The sequence below is a fragment of the Apteryx mantelli genome, chromosome 1 (assembly GCF_036417845.1).
Source record: "Apteryx mantelli isolate bAptMan1 chromosome 1, bAptMan1.hap1, whole genome shotgun sequence".
NCBI lineage: Eukaryota > Metazoa > Chordata > Aves > Apterygiformes > Apterygidae > Apteryx > Apteryx mantelli.
Window position 1 is genome coordinate 141,885,276 of NC_089978.1, and position 21,039 is coordinate 141,906,314.

Here is a 21,039-nt window from a genome sequence, read left to right on the forward strand (position 1 = left end):
CTTGCTTTGATGGAAAAGGCAGAAAGTTTGGCTGCTTTGCTGCTGGCAAATTTTACACTCAGAATTTGGAAACTGGGGAGGAGCATTAGGGTTGGTGGCAAGACAGCATTACCTTTGCTAGCCTAGACCAGTAGCCCAGGGTTCCTGTAGCTCAGGACGTTAATGCTCTGTTTGCCATGTGGATGTGAGGTAAATGGGGAATCTGCCTCCTGCAGCTGCTGTAGCCTGGTTTGGGGTTTTGCTTTTTTAATTATCGCTGGTCAACTTGCTTCCAAGGCCCCAAGGGCATTTCGAATTGTGGGGGTCCCACAACATGTCACAAGCCCCCACAGTCTGAGCAGCTGCAGTGTCACCTGTGCCTCTCACTCCTGCTCTCCTCCCTGCACCACACAGACCTGGTGCAAGGAGGGAAGAGCACGAGCCAGGGCAGTTCACTGTGGGAATGGCCTGCTCCAAGCGCAAAGACTATTTTCATTTTGACTGACATGAGACTTGAGAGAGTTTCTTCTCTACAGTTACGGTGGAGAAGAAGTTAAGATGGCCTTTACATACGACTGGAAGATACTTCCCAACAGTCACCAAAAACATTTGTTTCCTTTGACTTGGATTTTGCAGATGAAAGTGATTGTATTTTTGGTGACCATTCATCTACAAAATTTTCCCATGGGGAAATGTGTGGGATTTCAGGATTCCTTGCTTTTTACTGTTTTACCTAGTGCTGAAGATGAACTTTCTTTGCTAGCATAAATGGTGAGCATATGGACTTATACTGTTGGATTGTCTCTAGTTCCTTGCATTTTGCAGCATTCACCTTGGCCATGACAAAGCCTGTGGCTCAGCAGAGCATTTTAAATATAAGGGTTCCTATCCTTGTTTTTTCACCATCTCATAACAGTAGCTGGAGCAGAAAAGAAAAAGAAAGAGAAAAAAGAAAATAATGCTGTTCACGCAGTCATCACAAGCAGAACAGTACAGGATACGAATTGTTCTCAGCACAAACCCTGTTTCTTTCTGCCACTGAGCATCCTAAGAAATAGAAGAAACCAGCAAGAACTTTTCTTTACACTGATCGCTCTGGATCTTTGCATTTCCTCTCTCATTCACATTCTCCTCTGACTTTTTCTTATGTCCCCTCTGCGCCCTGCATTGAGCAAGAGGATGCACCTCAACCCCTTCACCCAGCTGTGAGCAGCTGCTCCTGAACCAGGGCTGCAAACTGTGCGCCCTGAAGCAGGCTAACTGAGCACAGTAACTTCTTGGCCCCTTGGTTTCAAGGCCCTTTGGTTTCAAATTTGTGACCACTGACATTCCTCAGTGCCTCCCATTTTCACACCTCAGGAACTCAGTGCATGGCAGAGACAGACACGGGACAGGTCATCTGCTCTTCTCTCTGATACATGCTCCTGTGTCTTTTCTTTTGAGGCAGGAAAAGTCAAGTAGTTGGTGTGCTGGGATTTGTAGTGTATTGACTAAGGATTAAAAAAAGGCTGGGAAAAGCTCAGGGAGAGATGTATGCTCTGTCTTTTTTCATCAAATACTGGCCCTGAAAAATCTCTCCCCATTTTACAATGCCTATCTCTAACCTTGAATAAAGCCCTTCCTTCTACAATTTATGACTCAGTAAAGGCTTTTGTGAAATTGGACTATCTCTGCTTAAACATGTGGGATGCAAATCATTGCTAAATAGCATTTTTTTCTGGATAGATTAACCTTCTTGTTAAATATGTGGCAAGATCAAATATTGTGTTGGTTTAATAGCTGATAAAAGTTCTATCATGGGAATGTACCTTGTTTTTTGGTTTCATTTATAGTATGTATGTTCCCATAATAGAGGCTTTCTGTTTTTAATGATCTGGCGTGGACTTGCTTTCTTCCAGACATCATGTGATTCCTGTACAGTTTCTCTGTACATCTTCTCCCTTTGCAAATATAATTTCTGTTGCTAGATATTCCTTCAAAGAACAGGGACCACTGATGATGGATTACTGCTTACCTGGACACCATAGACTCCTGTCATCGTGGCCCAAGCAATGTAAAATGAGAAAGGCCAGAAGTTTCTCTAGTATTGGGCATTAAAGACTGCTGAACTTCGCGCCAGCAAACTAGGCATGGCTCTTTGCCTCACGCAAAGTACCCTCAGTGCTGCAAACCAAATTGGGCCTGTAACAAATGAGGCATCTTCTGATTAAAGCAAAACCAAAAACCAAGAAAGCAACATGGTTGTAGGGTTTTCTTTTTTTGTCTTTCAAATCATGTTAAAAATGGGCAAGGGGAGATGAGATCCCTTGACGGCAGAGCTGTGGGGTGGGAGAGGGCAGTGGGAGGCATAAAAACCCAAACCCCCAAACAAAGCCAAGATCAATTACAAGGTATCAGTATAGCTGTTTGGCCTCCAGTTCTATACCATCAGTTTTCAGATTGGTGAATCATCTACCTCTCCAATAGCACAAATGGATCCTGGAGAGGTTTCTGAGAAATAAAAACCATGTGATGCGTCCCTTTGCTTTCTCCCTAAGATGTAAGGAACGGTCCTTCACCCCAAAATTGCGAGCAGGTGCAGAGGAAAAAAACCCTCCCTTGTGTAATCACAGAAGTTTCAACCTTAGCTTTTTGATAGAAGGCTTTTAGCTGAAATTCTGCATTGTAGATATGTTGTGGGGTTTATATCAATATATATATAAAATATATATGTGTGTGTATATACATATATATATATGCACATACGCATACATACATACATATATATTTATTCCCCCCCACCCCATTCTATCCCTTCTTTACTAGCGGGGGGGGGGGGGGGGGAAATGTCAACATCAGGCTATTGCAGAGGTTTGTCACATTTATTTTTCTCCTCCCCGGAGCACTTAGGTGATTGGTTTTGGTCCATATGCCAGTAGTTAACAGCGACTTGCAGGACTCGCTGTGAGCCCAAGCTACGCTAGGAAGATGTCCCAGGCTATATGTGAAGGGTGACTCCTCTTCACTGGACAGATATGTGTGGTAAATTCTTTTGGTAGCTTCAAGACATTTCCCAGTGGCAGCACAAGTAAATGGATCCAAACAAACTGGAACCCTTGAGCAAATCCCTTCCATGTTGCTACTGTTTTATGCGGTGTTATGTCATGAGACTTGCACAGAAAATAAGAGTGCTCTATTTCCATAGGAAAGCCTTCCAAAAAAAAAAAAAGCAAAATCTGACGTCTTGTCCTATGTGAGATAAGGAAAGTCAAACTGCATGTTTATTAAGGAAAAAAAAAAACAAAAAAACAAAAACTGAAACAAACCAAAAAAGAAAGAAAGAACTCAAGGGAGACTCTGTAGAACAGTGAAGTAGTGCATAAGTCCAGGCTTTCTCCCCTCTACTTTGCTGCCAGCACCACTTCTGCCTGTTAGTTTGTTTTGTTAAGGTGCTTCAGGTCCTGCATGGTCTTCAAGCTAAGCAGCAGCCCCAAGTTCTGCTCTGTGTGTTGCTTCCCCTCCCAAACCGTGCTGGCCATCCAGGCAGATGTTTCTCCCATGGGCCCACAGAGACAGTGCACTGCTTCTCTTCAGCACTCATCTTCCTGGTATATTTGTTCATCCAGTTCCTGGGATTCAAGGTGCTCAAGACGGTCTGTTCGGCCACTCATAATCTCATCTGGGGTCTTCATGAACCTGCAAAACAGAGAGGCAAGTGGATTTCCCAGTGGTCTCAGCCTTTCCCTTCATAAAGGTGCTGAGGTCCCTGAGCTCTACAGCATCCAAATTTGTCTTTGCTGCATCCTCCCAGTGACTTAGTAGTTTCCAGCCTCTCCCCCAGCCTATTGGTGTCTTCCTTCCTCCTTACCTGAGAAGGCAATCAAAAAAATCACAAGCATTTACTGCTGCCCCTTTTTTCAATGTCCAAATTTGAAGCAAAAGACATAGTCTTTCCCAGGGATTGATATTCACTGAGTCTTTTCCCTCATTTTGTTTGCTGTTGCTGTTTAAGATGACAGTATGCCACATGTCCACTCCTTTATGGAGACTGGCGACAGAAATGTTAAGGACCTTTATCGCTAGTGCATTTCAAAGCAAAAGCACTTCCAAGGTGGAGAGACAGAAGGCTACTGGTTTTTGCAGCCTTGTGCATTGGTGAGTGAAGAGGAACAGAAACACCAAAGGAACAGGGGTGGCAAAAGCCAAGGACTAAGTCAGAACAAGTTCTGGGAAATGGAAAGCCCTCAGCTCCGAGAAGAAAAGCTTTTGGGCTAGGCCTTAACTGTGAAAAAGGACCCGTGAGCAAAGGCAGTCTCCTCTTACGTGATTCTAGCCAAGCGTAATTGTAATGCAGCAGTGTCCTTCATAAATGAATGCCACAGCTCCCAGCACTAATGTCTTGATGCAGTACATCTGCAGGGGGCTAGAAACAGAAACCACCTCTGGGGAGACATGGCAACAGTCGGAAATGGAAAGGACATCCACCAGGCTTCCAGTCTGCAGCATTGATCTTTGCCAGTACACTTTTGGGTACGTCTGCATAGAAATAGCATTGACAAGCTCTGCTTTTCCTTTCTAAATTTGATAGTGTAGGAAGTGAGAGTGGCACAGGAAGGATGAAATCCTAGCTTAAACACAAATCACTTTCCTAACTCATAAGTGCTTCTGCAAAAAGTTAGGATGAAACTTATTTATACTGGACACATTACAGAATTTCAAACAGTCTTTCGTTAATGATGTACTGGCTAACACTGAACAGTACAAAATGTGTTAATCAGAGGAGCTGGTTTTATTTCAGGTTGATGATAGGCTCGGTATTCTTGCCCCAGTGAAAACAAAACCAACTGTCAGAAGCCTTGTTACTCTCACTGACCCAGAAAAATCACTGCTGAAATTAATGGGCAAGACGCCTCCTCTCTGCCTCTGAGGTTATAAAGCTTAGGGCTTTCAGGCTGAAGTCTGAAAAATCTGGAGTCTCTCAGCAGACGCATATCACAGCCTGGAACTAACCTTTTGCCACCCCTTCTAATTTTGGAAATCATGTATACATATGTATTTAGGAAAAAAAAATGGCTATGATGACTCACTGCTGTGTTACTCCCATTTGTATGCTGGAAGAACTCTGCTGATAAAAACAGTGTTACGCTGGTGAAAAACCAGCATGCAGAAGTGGTGAATCAGTCCCTGGATTTACAGTGAAAACTCCCCAAAGCCTACAGGCCAGACTGTGCCCTGATTTAAACCCCATACTTGTCCTGGTGATCTTGGATGAGGATGAAATCAAAACAGAGAATGATCCCACTGTCCTGCCTACCTTCTGTCTGCTTTGTTTCCCAAAATGTGTGGGAAATGGGCTGATGTGAACTCTGCGGCAGCACTTGGGGTATTCTTTCTGGTCTGTCTTTTAAATTACGTCAAAGGACCCAAAGCATGGGTATCTTTAATAGCATTTGAATAAATTCCAAAAAAAAAACCCCACATGCTAATGAATTAAAGAGTAGCTCTGACCTCTTTTGTTGCAGATGACTTTCAGCTACCGTATTAGAGATCCTTCTCTGATTCTGTTTTACTAAAAACTCTGTACAGATATTTGTAAAAGACAACTGCCTAACAAAGTTACATTTCCTATTATTTCTGTGTTTGCGAGAAATAGCCAAGAAAGGCACATTAATGGGTTGATTTTCTGCAGCTGTTCTTTTTCTCTTCAGATAAAAATAGGACTAAGAATACAACATCAATAACTTTTTAATGGGAAATTAGCAAAAAATGTCCGCCCCCCCCCCCAGTTTCCAAAGGAAGTAAGGCTTATGTGAACATGCTTTATGCTCTCTTGTGATCTTTGAATCTGTTGGTCAATTTTGGGCAAATCTGACAAAAGAACAGTGGTTTCAAGGGTATTAATTTTCTATGGTTTTGAGAAAATAGGAGCCTGGCTGATGAAAGAGAGAGTCCAGTTTTGTTTGTGCTGCCACCAAACGAAAGGCTCCAAGATAAGCACACTCATTATTAGGCATTGCAGAATTCCCCCCAAAAGCACAGTCTTGGCACAAATCCATAGGAATCCAGACACCCTTAGTCCTGTTGCTTGTGGGGCAACTTCATTTTAACTTTCCACAGGAAAATTAAAATTACTTAATTGATTTTGCCTGTGACTCCTTCTTTCCTTCACTTTCCTTCCCCTTTTCAGTTTCTTTTTTAAAAAATCACATAAACAAGACATTCCACAGAAACCTTTTCAGCTGTAGATAGTTTGAGTGTTAATGCAGTTCTGTTATGCCATTTAAGAAAACAAACTCCAATACTGCCTTCCTACTGGTATCATTTCCAAGAACATTACTAGATCCAGACCACAGACATCAAAGCAATCTTTGATCTGAGTTCAGTGCTCTGCGGACCGGACTTCAGCACTAGGATTCACTGGTCTTGTCTGAACAGACCCGGGGCGCTCTTGCTCAATGGCTCTGCCAGGTTATATACAATAACTCTCTGCTTTGCTCTGTTTAGGGCCCTAATTTCTAAATTCTTGGTCTTATCATCCATTTTGATGCTTCATATTTTATGAACAGTTCTTGCAGGTCCCTTTTCCTTCCCTCAGTGTAGGGTCTCTTCTGAGCCGTGAGGCAGCATCACTGAAGACATGCTCATCAGCACTTCTCTTCTGCGATGCGCTTGAGGAAATGTCCGATCTCTGCATAGCTTCCAACTCTGTCTGATATGAATTGGGAGTGGGTTTTCCAGCCGTCTGGCTGAGATCATGAACCATTTAGCTAAGGTCTTCAACAACGGTGCAGCCTGCTGAAGCCAGTGAAAAGACTTCCATTGACTACACTCATCACTGAGACAGGCCTGTAGTTTTGTAAACTGGTGCAGTTGCCTTCAAAGTGGGGAAGCACTGGCCTGGACAGCTTTTGCAAATACATGCCCACTGTCAACTGTGTGTTGTGCAGTGAAGTACCACACACACAATTCCATTCTGCAGCTTCAGAACTAATTGTCTAAAGAAAGGAACAGCAAAGAAGAGAAAAAATTACCTGAACAAAAGCCTTTGTCCTGGCTCCTTCCGGATAATATTTAGTTTGTAGTAGTGGCGTAGGGCTCTGGACATTTTCTCATAAGTCATATTTGTTCTGTTCTGTTTTTTCAAAAGAAAAGGGAAAAGCATGGTGAGATAATTCATTAAACCCTTTCTAAGCCCCAAAAGGAGCTGCAGAACTATCACAGTTAGCTAAAGTATCCAAGTCAATTCAAGAAATTACATGTTCTGTTCTTCTGCAGCTTGCAGGCCCATCCTGCCCCTCCAGCCGTCATCAGGGAAATTGAATGGGTCTCTTTTCATATAGGGCAATTTAAGCAAGAATGTCTACCAAATATTCCCAGTGAGGTTTTTCTACACTTTCTTGGATCACACATAACAAAAGGCTTCATCAACCACAAGAAGAGACATTAAATGGAGGGAGATGCTCCCGCCACGTGAGATGTGACACCTCTTGTAAAAGCATGAGAACAGGAGCTAACAGACTGCACTTGTCAGCAATCCTTGCTAAGAGCGCTGTTCCTCTGGGATTCCCCTCCATTAAATAGTTAATGCTTACAAAGCACCGTGGAGAGTGACAGCCAGTTTCTCCTCTCATTATGCTGGTGTAAATCAAGATGTCCATTAGGTCGTACCTCTGCTTCTTTGAGCATCCCCTTCATTTCGGGAACTGCTGACCCCAAAACACTATAGCCAGAGCACTGCAGGGTGACTGAAGTATGGCCCTGCTTAGGCTGAGGGTGTCACAAGGCAGCAGTGATGGGCACTGGCAGAGCTGTATGCGGGCAGCCTCTGTAGCAGCCACCGGACTTGGGATAGTGGGATCAGTCCCTTGGGGTAGGCCTAGATGAAGAGCATTTTTCTGGTACAGAGCACACTGGTTACTACGCTGGCAAATAAACTTGTAGCACAGAGACAACTATACTGGCAAAGTTGTGTTTGCAGGATTATAAAGCAGCCGCCCTGCCAACAGGCAAAACAAGCCAAACTAGTAGAAGCATGCTTTTGCTCTGAAAACCTCCATGTTAGAAGTTTAACTAGGCACAGCTCTGTCAGTCCAGGATCAGGCAGAAGTCTGCAGTGTTAACCTGGCTTTATATTAAATGAGACTGATCTGTCTGTCTAAAATGCCCCTTAAGAATAGACCACCTCTGTTTGCTGCAAGCTCAAGAGCTCTGCTAAGAGAGGCCATAGAAAGAGCTCCTGGGGCACTTAAACACAAAGAATGACAGTATTTTCCCTGCAAAAATCTAGACTTTGCTCATTCGGAACCCCCCTGAAATAGCACGTATGCTTTTTCTGGCTCTGCTGCGTCAAAATGCCAGTGTTGTTTCCCAAGTGACTAGTGATCTGAAGTAGCTTCAGTTTTAGACACCCAGCATGAGACATGATGATAAGGCCTGATTGTCAGCATGGAGGTAGGGTAAGGGCAGGACTCTTCATTCCAAGTGTGGCAACCCAAGACAGATGTTCTTGTAAGTCATGACTCACATCAGAAAATCTTGACATTATCAAGATTATAGGCTATGTATACACATACACAGAATCACAAATCGTTGATGTTGGAAGGACCCTCTAGAAATCATCTAGTCTAATCCCTCTGCTCAGAGCAGGGTCAGCTAGAGCGGGTTGCTCAGGACATTGTCCAGTTGGGTTCTGAATATCGCCAAGGATGGTGACTCCATAACTTTTCTGGGCAAACTGTTCCAGTGTTCAATCACCCTCACAGTAAAAAAGTTTATTCTTACATATAAATCAAATTTCCTGTCTTTTGTTTGTGTCCATTTCCTCTTGTCTGTTTGCTGTATACCACTGAGAAGAGTCTAGCTCTGTCTTCTGTACTCCATCTCACCTGATTTTATGTACATTGATAATGTTCCCCCTGAGCCTTCTCTTCTCAAGGCTGAATGGTCCCAGCTCTTTCAGCCTCTCCTCATATGACAGATGCTCCAGTCCCTTAATCATCTTTGTGTCCCTTTGCTGGACTTACTCCAATATCTCCACATCTCTCTTGTACTGGGGAGCCCAGAACTGGACACAATACTCCAGATGTAGTTTCACCAGGGCTGAGTAGAGGGAAAGGATTACCTTGCCCTGCTGTCAACCCTTTTCCTTATGCAGCCTAGGATGTTGTTGGAGTTCACTGCCGTAAGGGCACATTGCTGACTCATGGTCAACTTGTTCACCAGGACCTCCAGGTCCTTTTCTGCAAAGCTGCTTTCCAGCTGGTTGGCTCGCAGCCTGTACTGGTGAAAGGGGTTACTCCTCCCCAGGGGCAGGACTGGGCATTTCTCTTTGCTGAAGTTCATGAGAGTCCCATCAGCCCATTTCTGCAGCCTGTTGATGTCCCTCTGAATGGCAGCACGACCATCCGGAGTATCAGACACCCTTCCCAGGTTTGTATCATCTGCAGACTTGCTGAGGGTGTACTCTGCCCCATCATCCAGGTCATTAATGAAGATGTTAAACAATATTGGCCCCAGTATTCATCCCTAGGTACACCACTGGTGACTGGCCTCCAGTTGGACTTCATGACACTGAACTGGATTTCATGACTTCACAACCCTTTGAGCATGGCAGTTCAGCCAGTTTTTAATCCACCTCTCTGTCCACCTACCTAGTACATACTTCATCAGTTTGTCTATGACAATATTATGGGAGACAGTGTCAAAAGCCCTACTGAAGTCAAGAAAAACAACATCCACTGCTCTCCCCTCATCCACTGAGCTAGTCATTTCATCATAGCAGGCTACCAGGTTGATCAAGCATGATTTCCCCCTTGTACACCTATGCTGACTGCTCACATACATATAGTCATATATATACAGTCAACCCCAAACTGCAAATATGACTTCTGTCAATCAGTAACTGCTTTACAGTGAATGAAGCAGAATCACCCTCTTCTAAGGAAACGCATAACCCTACAGCATCTGGTGTCTATCACAAGACAATATTCGCTCCTTTGTGAAATGTGAATGTTGGTACAGAAAGGAACACAGAAGGAAAGCTCCCTCTGAGATGTAGTGCAGCTCCTTATAGACCACATCTAACCAGAATATCCTTAGCATCAGGTTTCAGGAAGAAGTGAGACACGTTGAGAGAGAAGGACCGTTATTTCTTGTCTTCCTTGTAATTTTATAACTAAATGTGTTTATAACTAAGTGTCTTTAAACTGAACCAACAGGTTCTTTATAAAAAGGATAAGTTTTGGTGCTTGAGGTTGGATGCTTTATATTTCTAATGTGCATAGAATGAAAGATTACAGCTTTCCAGAAGTGCTTTATATGCACATGCTCTCTTATTTTCTCCCATTTATAAGTGAACCCTATGATGTTAAAAAGGTGATGTGTCGTAGGAGGAAAATCCCATTGCTCTCTTACCTTGTGGTTTCCCCACAGCCGGGCCAGCCCGTTGGGATCCACTATCCGAAATATTTTGGATTCCTTATCTTCCCATCGGATGAAGTTTTCGTACCGGCTGTCAGAAAGCAGCTGATAAACATAATCCCAAAGCAACCTACAGTCTGTGAAGAAAGGAGCAAGAAAATATTGAATTTCTCCTTGGGATTAATTCTGGGAACTTTTGGGTGGACGTGTAGGGAAAGGAGAGTCAGGGTCAGGGCTGAAGCAACTGGCACAACTTGCAATACAAAAGTCTTGATTGGTATTGGCTAGTATTTGCAAAGTATAATGGACTATATAGCCTCTTCTGAGGGATCCTAGTCCTTCTGACACTTTACTCACAAGCCACATGAAATGATGTGCTGATCTTGGTGGCGTGTTTTTGTGGTACAGATGCACATAAAACTACCACAGTTGGCCCTGACACTATTGTTGGCTGTTCTGGTGGGGAAATCAAGAATTCTGCAATCTGCTCTCCTTGCTTGAGACAGTCCTGACAATTCCTTTCTAGCAGAAGTGATCTGAAGCACGGCCAGTGTTATGCCTTTCCTTTCTAACAGATGATTCCATGTGATATAAAACTGACACCTCCTACCATTTTTAAATTTGCTTTTTGTTTTATTTTTTAAGGTTCCTGAAAGAGAAAATCAAGTATTATAATTACTTGAGTGGTATTGAGAGGCTAAATGCTTTCTTCTATTTGGATAATTGAATAAAAAATTCCTCCTGGCAAATGCTGTTTAGGTCGCTAATTAAAGGTCTAACAGATACTTTGGTTTTAGTTTAGTGTTTTTCAGTTTCATGGCAGTCTCTTGAGACCAGGGAAGCCAAGAGCTGAACTGCTCCTACTTCCTGCTTGCAATCTGTGAGTGCATAGTGCAGCATAATAACAAGCAGCTACGAAATACAGAAAGTGAATTCCACAGGGGGATTTCTGCTGCTGTCAGAAACTACAGGGTTTTTAGAGCTCAACTGTCCAGAACCCAAAGATGATCATATAGCTGCTTTTTACCTTGAAAGCAAAACCAGTCTCTGAGAGGTAGCTTGCTGCAATGGTTAAAGCACAGGTCAGTAACCCAAAACATCTAGGTTCCAGGTGCTAAAAGGGATTCTTGCCTGCCTGTCCTTCTATTCCTGTCTGTCTTGGTTTTGGTATGGGTTAGACTGGGGATCATGATATGCTCAGTAGGAGAAAATAAAATGCTTTTTAAAAAGAGGGTATGAACAATACACTGAATGAGTGCACCTGAAATGGTTACAGATGGTAACATTATCGATGGTCTTTTCCATTTTAGAACTGTAAAAGAGTATCTCTGAAATTGTACTGTCTCTAAAACCAGAGCTAAGCTTGCCAGTGCCCTTACTATAGACCTTACCTAGCAGTTCTATGGAGAACATTTCAAAGAGATGCTATCTTGCAAAAAATTGCAGGTTCCTCTTCTAGCTGAAACCTACCCCAACGATCACCTCACCCATGACATCTACAAGAGGAGGCATGTGAAAGGAAAGAGGTAGTCAGACTTTTGGTTGGAAAAATCTTATTTTCATTAAAATTTTTGACAGGAAATTGTCCATTCCCATGTGAAATTCTTCTGTTTTTTAATTTAAAAAAATCAAATCAATTCCCATTTTTTCATTTGTGTATGTGACTAATGTCCAGAGATAGCCTTCTTCCTCTCACCCAGAATAGGATACCTATAGCTAGGACCAGGACAGAGCCTGAAAAATAATTCTCTCCTCAGCTTTCCCCAAGGATCAGCTCAGAGTGCTCCCCTCCCTGCACACATGCAGGGGAAGCCTTCCTCTCCCCTTCCCCTTCCCCCAAGTTGCATACATAGCCCAACCATCTACCCTGGATCTGCAGATACAAAGCAGGTGGCTGGCTGAAATTAAACTCTGCAATGCCAAACGCTGCTGCTTCTAACTCCCTGCGCAGCTCCGGGCACAAGTGACTTCCACTGGACTACACAGGAGGTCTGTAGAAGAGTGTGAAGTAGAGAGTGGATATCTCAGACTAACACTTTATCTATTTATGTCATCTTTTCTCCAGGGAATTCACAAAAACTAGTTCTTCTATAGCCTTTCCATCAATAATTTTTCACACACATCCAGTTAGTCTCTTAAACATGCACACATTAGCAATAAACTGTCTTTTCTACACTTCATCTATAAGGAACACGGGAAGGGAGATTCTGTTCTTGTATTGGTTTGTTCCTTTAAATAATGTGGGAGGTGCTCAAATAATACAGTAATAAGGGTCCACATAGGTGGATCCTTGACACACCTGTAATTCTTTCCTGAACTCTTTCAATGAAAGGCTGTATAGAAAAAAATAAATAAAATGCAAGAATCTTAATTGAAAAAAAAACATGTTAACCATCTTTTTTTTCCTTTCCTTTACCTTTTTCTTCCATTCCACTGGTTTTGACTCCCCAGGACATATCTTACAATTTGATCGGAGTTGGTAATACTGGCGCATTCTGAAAACTGCCAGGATTTTTTCCTCCTATGTAATCTGTGCTAAGTTTAACAACTTAATCTGCATAGTCTAGGGCAACAGTTCATTTTGAATTCACTGTTTTAGATCAGCTTTTCTCAAAGAAAGAGCTCCATGCTTTGCTATTGTCCAGTTCTTCATTACAAACACTGTGAAGGTGATGTGATCCTCTAGACCAGCTGTGACTCATTCACCATGGCACAAACCATCAGTGGAAGGTATGCCACCATATGGGAAACATTTTTAATCTGCTAATTGAACTCTATGCATGTACACACAAAAAGTACATTCCACCTTTGGGGAAGAACTGGAAAGCTGGGTAGCTGCTGCTGATTATTATCAGAGTTGCATTTGAAGGTAGCAGAAACAGTGTTTTGGCCAAAAGCTGTGTGCTGAATTCAGTAGGAGCTGAATTAAGTCATTTCTGTAAACTCCACTCTGGCCCCCAATATACCAGGAGCTGTGAAAGCTCTCCCCACAGCCAAGCTCCTGGGATTATTTCAGTCAGTTGTATGGAAATGACTCTGTGGCTTGTGGTGAGGTTGACAAGCTCCATGAAAGGCTAAAAACCTGTGGTGGGCTTCGTCTGACCCCACCTCATCTGTAAGAGATGTCTGTCTTGATGGGAATGGTGGAAATGGGATGGGAAGTGTAAAACATTCGCTTAACAGATATTAGTCAGGGGAAAACAGAAAGTATTTGGTGAAGGCAGGAATTTATTAGAAACCTGAGGGAAGAGAGGAAGGATGTGTGGGTTTGTTGTTGAACCAGTGCTTTCAGACTGTTCTGGAAGTTCTCTGAAGAGCATATGGCCCCATCAGGAGAGCACTCTAGGAAGTCCACCCACTGTCGGTCATTTGGTTTTGATTCTGCCACTACTGCTAGTCCTGGAATGGGTAGACTTCCTTGGGGTCGCCTGGAGGGCTGGTGTTCCTACAGCAGGCCTCGCACTGTCTGGACTTTTGCAAGCCAGAGGCAAATGAATGTCAGATTCTGTTATATTCCTGAACACATAACCCAGGGTAGATATCCTCTGATTATAGTAACTTATCGCTAATTTTTACAGTTCTGTTGAGATATGTCTTGCTCTAAACTTTACTTTCATCTCATTATTTGCAATGTATAGTACTATTTATAATCAGTAGTATATTGCTGTAACTCTGCTCCAGAAAAATTTCCAGGTGCATAAATCCAACTCTTGCTGAAGGGAATGGCAGACTCCTAATGTCCTCTATACAGCGGCCCCTAGAAGAGTTTTAAGAAGCTGACCTCTCCTTGAAAGCTGACTGGAATTGCACATGCTATGTGTATCGTGCTATGCCAGGGCTGCACATTCACCTAAGTGTGGCTAACAAGCAAATTCTAGTCTATCATAATGACTTTGGCTATTTTTCTTTGGCTTTCATAACTACCCACATACACCCTGTGCCACCCCTCTGCAAAAGAAAAAAAAAAAACCAACCACACACACAGAAAAACAGCCCAAAATGTCTGCATGGAAAATTATTGGACTAACAACAGAGCTTCAGACTCTGAGAAGAGGTAGCATTCAAGTGCAGATTTGCTTTTGGTTGCTGACTTGATTTTTAGAATAGATTCAGGCTAAGCTTGAATATAAATATTCCTTAAATGAGAACTTAGATCTGCATCTTCACATCTTCACAAGAGAGTCCCAAGTGATCAAGGGCCCCATCCCAGATTCTAAACTGACTGAGCTGCTCAGACTTGCAAAGGTATTTAGTAGGCTGGTGGAATTTGCAAAAAATACCCAGGTATCTTAGGCCTCTAAATCTCTGTTTGCTTCAAAAAGAATTTAGTGATCTTGAAAATTCTGCTTGGCTCTTAAGACAACTTAAACTCTAGTCTTCAAAAGCTACACTTGTCAATCAGCAGGATTTAGATATATGACTGAGTTGCAATAATTTAATGAGTTGGCATGCATCAACTCAATTGTGGTAACTGTGTCTTCAGCCACTGCACATAGGAATTAAAAAGCATTAGCTTTAAACATCAGTAGAAGAGATTTAGGCTCACTGCATTTCCTCTCACCTCAGCTGAGAGCTAAGAGTGTGCACACTGTTAGCTACCATGGACCAGCTGAAGTATGGTAGCTTACTGAGCTATAGAAATTCAGTCAAATGCATGAGCTCTTAGTCTGCAGAGTACCTAAATCAATTTACCTTGATTCAAGTTTCAAATGGGAGAGCTTTAGGAATCTGAGCATAGGCACTCAGCTTTTTTGCTTTTAACCATGTATGATTTATACCCTGGGTATCTTTCTCCACATATTGCAGGGTAAAAAGGAATGAGGTTCTGGAGGACTCTTCCTGAGTAACAGAGGAGCAGTTACTAAATAATCTGCCATTATTAGGCCAGTAGAGACTGTCTTTATTAGGACAATAGACACTACAGGTCAAAGACTATTTAATGACTCTTACCCAGTGTAATGAATTTGGGATATACTAGAGCCCATATGAATGCAGCCAATGAGATTGCTGAAAAGCCACAAAGAGGCAATGCTAGAAAATGCTACTGAAGGGAACTTCTCCACTGGGAAAAGAGACACCTCCACAGAAGGCTGGAGAAGATAATACAGAAAGCTGCAACCTTGAAGAAGGTCAAAATGCTAAATGTACTTTTGGGAAGGATGGAGAAATTGAGAGAGGGACTTGTATGTGCATGGTTGTTTTCTAAATGTAGATTGCTTGTTTGAGGAAAGTCCGGATGGTGTTAATGACTCCATGAAGCCTAAATCACTTACTTTGGCTGTCAGAAGGCCTCCAAAGGAGCAGTCACACGAGGGGAGTCTCCATAGGGTGTGCATCAGCTAGTGAGCAAGAAAGCACCTGGATGTTGCTGAGGCCCAACAAGTTTAAAAATGTGAGCGATCCAATAAGGAAGCTGAGCCAGGGCTGGTGCCTAAATTGCTTGGGCATGCTGCAATTTCCTGCCTCTTGGCTAAAATAGGCCTACTTAGAAAGTAACTATGTCTCTGTAGTACAAGGAAACATCATTTCCCCCCCGCCATACACATACATATAAACTTTTTTTTTTTTTTAAGTGAACTCAAATGGCTGAACTTTGTGCAGTCCAATGCTTAATGGAGCATTTTGTGGGAAAGGTGTGACTGAGATGCTTTAAGGCGATGCAGTATCAAACAACCTAGCCAAAGCAGGAAGATGGTGAGCTCCAGCAATGTGGCAAGGGTCCTGAAAGCAGAAGGCAGGTGGGATACGGAAATGTCCCACCATTTCCTCAGCTGTACTCCTGGGTAAGACTGAACTATGTAATTAGCAGGGGAAACAGGGCAAACTATATCTTCAAACAGAGGGGCATGGCTACAACTTTCTTTCTGTGGTTAATGCTCTTAGAGGGATTTTTGTATTAACACAGAAGATAATGATAAATTGTAGAGAACTTAGCTGGCTCTGAAATGTCCCCTGTAAAACTGCCCTACATGTGCAAGAGGCAGCAGTCTCAGACTGCTGCTAATAACAGCCACGTATTGTACAGTCCCAAACTTGGCAGAGCTAGAAAAAATACTTGGGGGCTGCTTGCCTCACCAAGGCTCCTGGCAGCTGCCCAGCTGCCAGGGCTGACACTAGGCACAGGAAAAACAGGCAGCTAAACAAACCTGCTGAGGGTCAGGGAAAGGAGGCGAGAGGCTGGGGTTTGAGGAGCGGGAAGAAATCTCTCCTCTAAAGGGCCGTTGCTGACTTTAAAGCCCTCCGAGAGCAGCCAGCCTGCCTCCTCGCCCTAGTTTTAACCCTCCTTTCTTGTGGCAGGAGCGCCCAAGCTTCAGCCACTCCTCCTTGGCATGGTGAGGCTCAATTTCTCTTCTCTGGCTGAAAAGCTCTGTTCACTGCCCACATTTACAGCACTTCTTTGGTAATGTTATGAAACAGGAGAATGTAATAGTTGTTAGGAAACCCTTGTGACAATCAAATAGACACTGTGTGAGCAAAAGCAAATTATAGATTCTTCATTTAAAATACTCTCTAAGTCTATAGGCATAGCCTTCTGAATAAACACCTAAATCAACATTGGAATCTAAATACTTCCTAAAGACTATATGATAGTAACACATATATCCCTTAGACCTGAATACCATCTTATACTCATCTATAAATTCAACATTATGGACTTGAGGTTCCTAAGTTGGCCAGTCATTAGAAAAGGACTTCTCTAGCATCATTTGGCCAAGGTAGATACCTGGCTGGTGATCTTGGTGGTGCAGTGAGATAATTCTTAATCTGTGCTCCCTTGGACTAAATAATGCTTTTAATAGTATAGGTGTATATATATGCTAAAAATCTCTTTTGTTCAGAGTATAAGATTCTCCTGCACCACAATATTTCCTAGAACATAAAACACTGCATCTGAGACTTCTATTGTTTAAGTGAGGCCCATGGCCCACAAGCAGAGCTAGCTCTCCTCATGTATCAACTACCAAAATCCTCTCTCTTAACCACAGAAATGTTTTACAAGACCCACCCACATCTTGCACTAAGGATCATAATATAAAATGTATTCAGTCTGGCTGATGACTGGCTTGGAAACTAGCATGGCTTCACAGAGAAAGAGTTCATGCCAAAGAAACTTTGTCATACTCCCTCTGACATCAGCTGAGAACTTACCCCTTGCTGAGTAGGTTAGCCTAAAATTTCTCCAGCATGATATCATTTTACTTAAATGGATTTGTGATTTATACCAGCTGAAGAGTTCTCTCAAGCTCAGGCCCCTTTTACAAGGTGATTTGTGCTTCAATTGCATTTATTCACAGTAAAGCAAATGTAATGCAAGCAGCTGTTCACAACTGAGGCTAATGGACAGAACTTCTCTAGAAGTACTTTTGGTATCTTGATTTCTGTAAGCACACCTGGAGTGTGGTTAGGATAGCTAACATGGTGATACTCATGGTATTCAGTCTATTGAAATTATGAACTGGTAAAATCAGCTGACTATTGCTGCTGGAAGGAGGAGGTCCTGATCTTCCTTCCATTTTACCCTCCCTTCCTCCTGCTGTTTATCTTGTGCTGGTTCTGATGTTTGCTAGACTTCTCTTGTGAGCTGATTTAATTCACTTTAACAGAAGAAAAACCCTAGCAAAAAATACTGGTCAGCCTTCTGTCATGTGAGAGCTGAATCTGCTTGCAGGAAGATCTGCTGAATGCTACAGCCAGCACAAAGCCGGTGGCAGGACTACAATGGTAGGGCAGTGTAGGGCAGGGAGGAAAGAGGGAGAGGCCCAGAACATGATCATCCCCTTTGCCCAAGAAGGTCAGTAAGTCTCTGAGAAGAGGACACTACTTTGGGGCATCTAGATTTGTTTAAACTAAAGACAGAATGAAGAAATCTTAAAGGTTAATGGCCATTCCCTTGTATGGAAAAAAAAACAGGGAGAGAACTGTTGAGTCCTGACTTGGTTTAGGCTTGCTATGGAGATGAGCTCTAATTGCATTTTAACCACATCCTAAACTGTGCAACAAACAGAGCTTTCTGGACAAGCCGACTGGACCTTCAGGCTATTCAACTGGTACATGAAGCTCGTCAGGATGGCTGATACTGTAATTTGTTTCAAGGGTATGGTGAGAACAACTTGACTAACTTGCTCTCATCTCACAAACAGAGAGGGAGGAAAAATGAAGATGGTGCAAACGAAAGGAAGAGCACGTGGCTGGGGCTGATCATCAGATCAACTCCTTTACTTTTGCTAAAAGCCTTTTCCATAGCAAAAAAAGATTGGGAAAACAAGTGACAGCACATTCAGAAAGAAAGAAATACTACAGCAGGATTACTGCTGTGTTGAGACAGTTCTGGAAAACCCAGCCTCAATATCTATCTAATTCTACAACATACTTATTTTAGCAGACAGAACTACAAAAAAAACAAAAAAACCCACCCCTAAACGAATCTCATGATTCAGGGGTTAAATTGCTCTGAGTCCTGCTCATCCCTGTATGGCAACCTGTGCCCAGGTTACTGAAGGGAAAGGAGTTTCTTTGCCTTGAATGTTGGCAGCTGTTAGAAGCAGGATGCTAGGCTGGTAGAGTAAAGCCAATGTTTCTATGTGGAGAAACCTCTTGACAGACAACTGTTTGTTCAGCTCAGTAAATCCAAGCTGGGGCTGAGGAAAGAGGTTGCCAGATAGCACAGTAAAACAGTTGTACATTGCTTCTGTCTTGCACCCGAATGCAGAGGGGGAGATTGGGCCGGAGGAGAACAAAAACCTGAGACTGTGATGCTGTGAACCACTCTGCCGTGATGTTGTGGAGGTAATGCAGCAAGGTGAGGCCAACCTTTGTCTTCAGCACTAAAAATGTGTGAGGGTAAGGAGGCTCAGAGAGGTTCATACCCTGCATGTGGTTGTAGAAAAGAGTGCTCAATTCACAAATAATATCCAATGGATGGGCCAGGGACTGGGAATGGACAGTTGAAACGTTAACTCACAAGACATTAAAGATTAACAAAGGGCAGAGAGGTAATTGCAGCCATGATCTCTGTTTTTGTTTGGCAGGTGAAGAATTTGCATCCTCAGAATAAGCTAGAGTCTATTGTACAAAGAAATGTGATTTTCCCTGTCCTGTCCCCTGTCCCGTCCCCTGTCCCATCCCCACCAAACAGACAGGTATTTCCAGTATGAGTTTCAAGTGTTGTTCTTCTCCTGCTTCACCTCAGTGGTAGAGAGCACTCTTCCTTTTATGTTGCTAAAGAAATCTGCCTCTGATCCTCCTGAGGCTTTTCCTCACTTTTATTGCTCATGAGGTGCAATCATTAGGAAAAGGGAGAGAGATTCAACCTGTGCCTGTTCACATGAACCCAAATGTCCTCCTAAAATCACCTGACATCTTGTTTGACATCAGAAAACTGGCCAAACACTTTAATGGAGCACTGTGGAGGATTTAAGGGACACAGCTTCATCTTCTCAATTATACTTTGGAGAAGTGGGAAAAAGGAGGAGTGACTTTACTACAGTAAAGGCATTCCCAACAAGGGTAATAATTCTTGACCTCACAATGTGAGAAGCTCCAGTGTCTTCTATCACAAGCTCAGTTCACCCTTGGGTTTACATTCATGGTGCATCTGAACTGGGATTTTTTTCAACAGTAGAAAATCACTGTCCTCAGGAGACTACTGTCTCCTGTCTCACTTTAGGCTCCATGAGAAAGCCCAGAGCTCTTTCTGGGAGCATGTCTGGTGGATGTGCTCCTGGGGTGGTCCCATGAAGTCCCCTTTCCCACGTGTTCCCAAGAAGTCTCTCCTGAAAGGACGTCTTTGTAAGCTGTAAAGATGCAACTTCTGCTAGGCCTCTTATGGAAAAATAAAATGTGACCTGCCTTTCTTGGGGTTAAATCTCCACATTTAGACATGGCCATTCTCTCTTCCTCTCCTTCCCTCAACAGAAATGCAAAACAAATGTTTGCTGAGACCTTCCCTATATTTGGATTCCTGCCAATTTAAAGGTGTGAATTTGAATTAACGTAAGCTGATATAAACTTTTGTATGACATTTCTAAACACTAGTGTTAAAACTGGACTTAAATAAGCCCATTTCTGAAGAGAATAAAGTGTAGTGTCAACACTGTGGTGTATTTTCTTGGTTTAACTAAGAGGGTTCAAAGTGATGCAAGTTTGCTTTGTAGATCAAAATCTGAATTACTGACAAAACTCTAGCCTGAAGAAAGTGTACAATATACAGGGAAAATAAGGGTCATGTTTTCATAAAAAGGCTAAATTCTTGAAGTGTTTAACATCCTGCTGACCTCAACGGAGGCTAAGGGTACTCAGAACCTATTTATCAAATCTGTCTAGCCACAGTGTGTAGATGCTGCAATACAGTAATGAGAGGACTGAAGGCTAAATGACTGCGCTTTCCAAGGGCTTGGTCACTCCTAGCTTCCAAGTTGACCAGAACAAGCCCTGACTGGAATATCTGCTCCTTTAACTGTGTAGTAAGACTGGAGGTGGCTGGAAAGCAAGACATTTTACAGAAAATCTGAAACTACCTATTCAAGCTATTGCCATTCAGCTATTGCTTGAGTGCTGTTAGTTAAATTGGCAGGGAAGGCACGCTTTCATGCTGAAATTAATTGTTAATGCCATTTTAAGATGATTCTCAAGGTTATAATGAAAAGTCTTCCAATGGAAATG

At 42.7% G+C, this 21,039-nt stretch overlaps 1 protein-coding gene across 3 annotated transcripts in view; it reads right to left on the minus strand.

Moving 5' to 3' along the window:
• Positions 1-3,212: 3,212 nt before the first annotated feature.
• The window catches only part of ETV6 (ETS variant transcription factor 6), a 138,115-nt gene continuing 120,288 nt past the window's right edge, over positions 3,213-21,039 (minus strand). For all 3 annotated transcript variants that reach the window (XM_067304890.1, XM_067304886.1, XM_013947168.2), the window contains exons 6-8: positions 10,372-10,514; positions 6,990-7,090; positions 3,213-3,654 (exon numbers count right to left, since the gene is read on the minus strand). In XM_067304890.1, the coding sequence (XP_067160991.1) occupies positions 3,549-3,654; positions 6,990-7,090; positions 10,372-10,514 (350 nt within the window). In that variant the 3' untranslated portion in view covers positions 3,213-3,548. The remainder of the gene's footprint in view (positions 3,655-6,989; positions 7,091-10,371; positions 10,515-21,039) is intronic.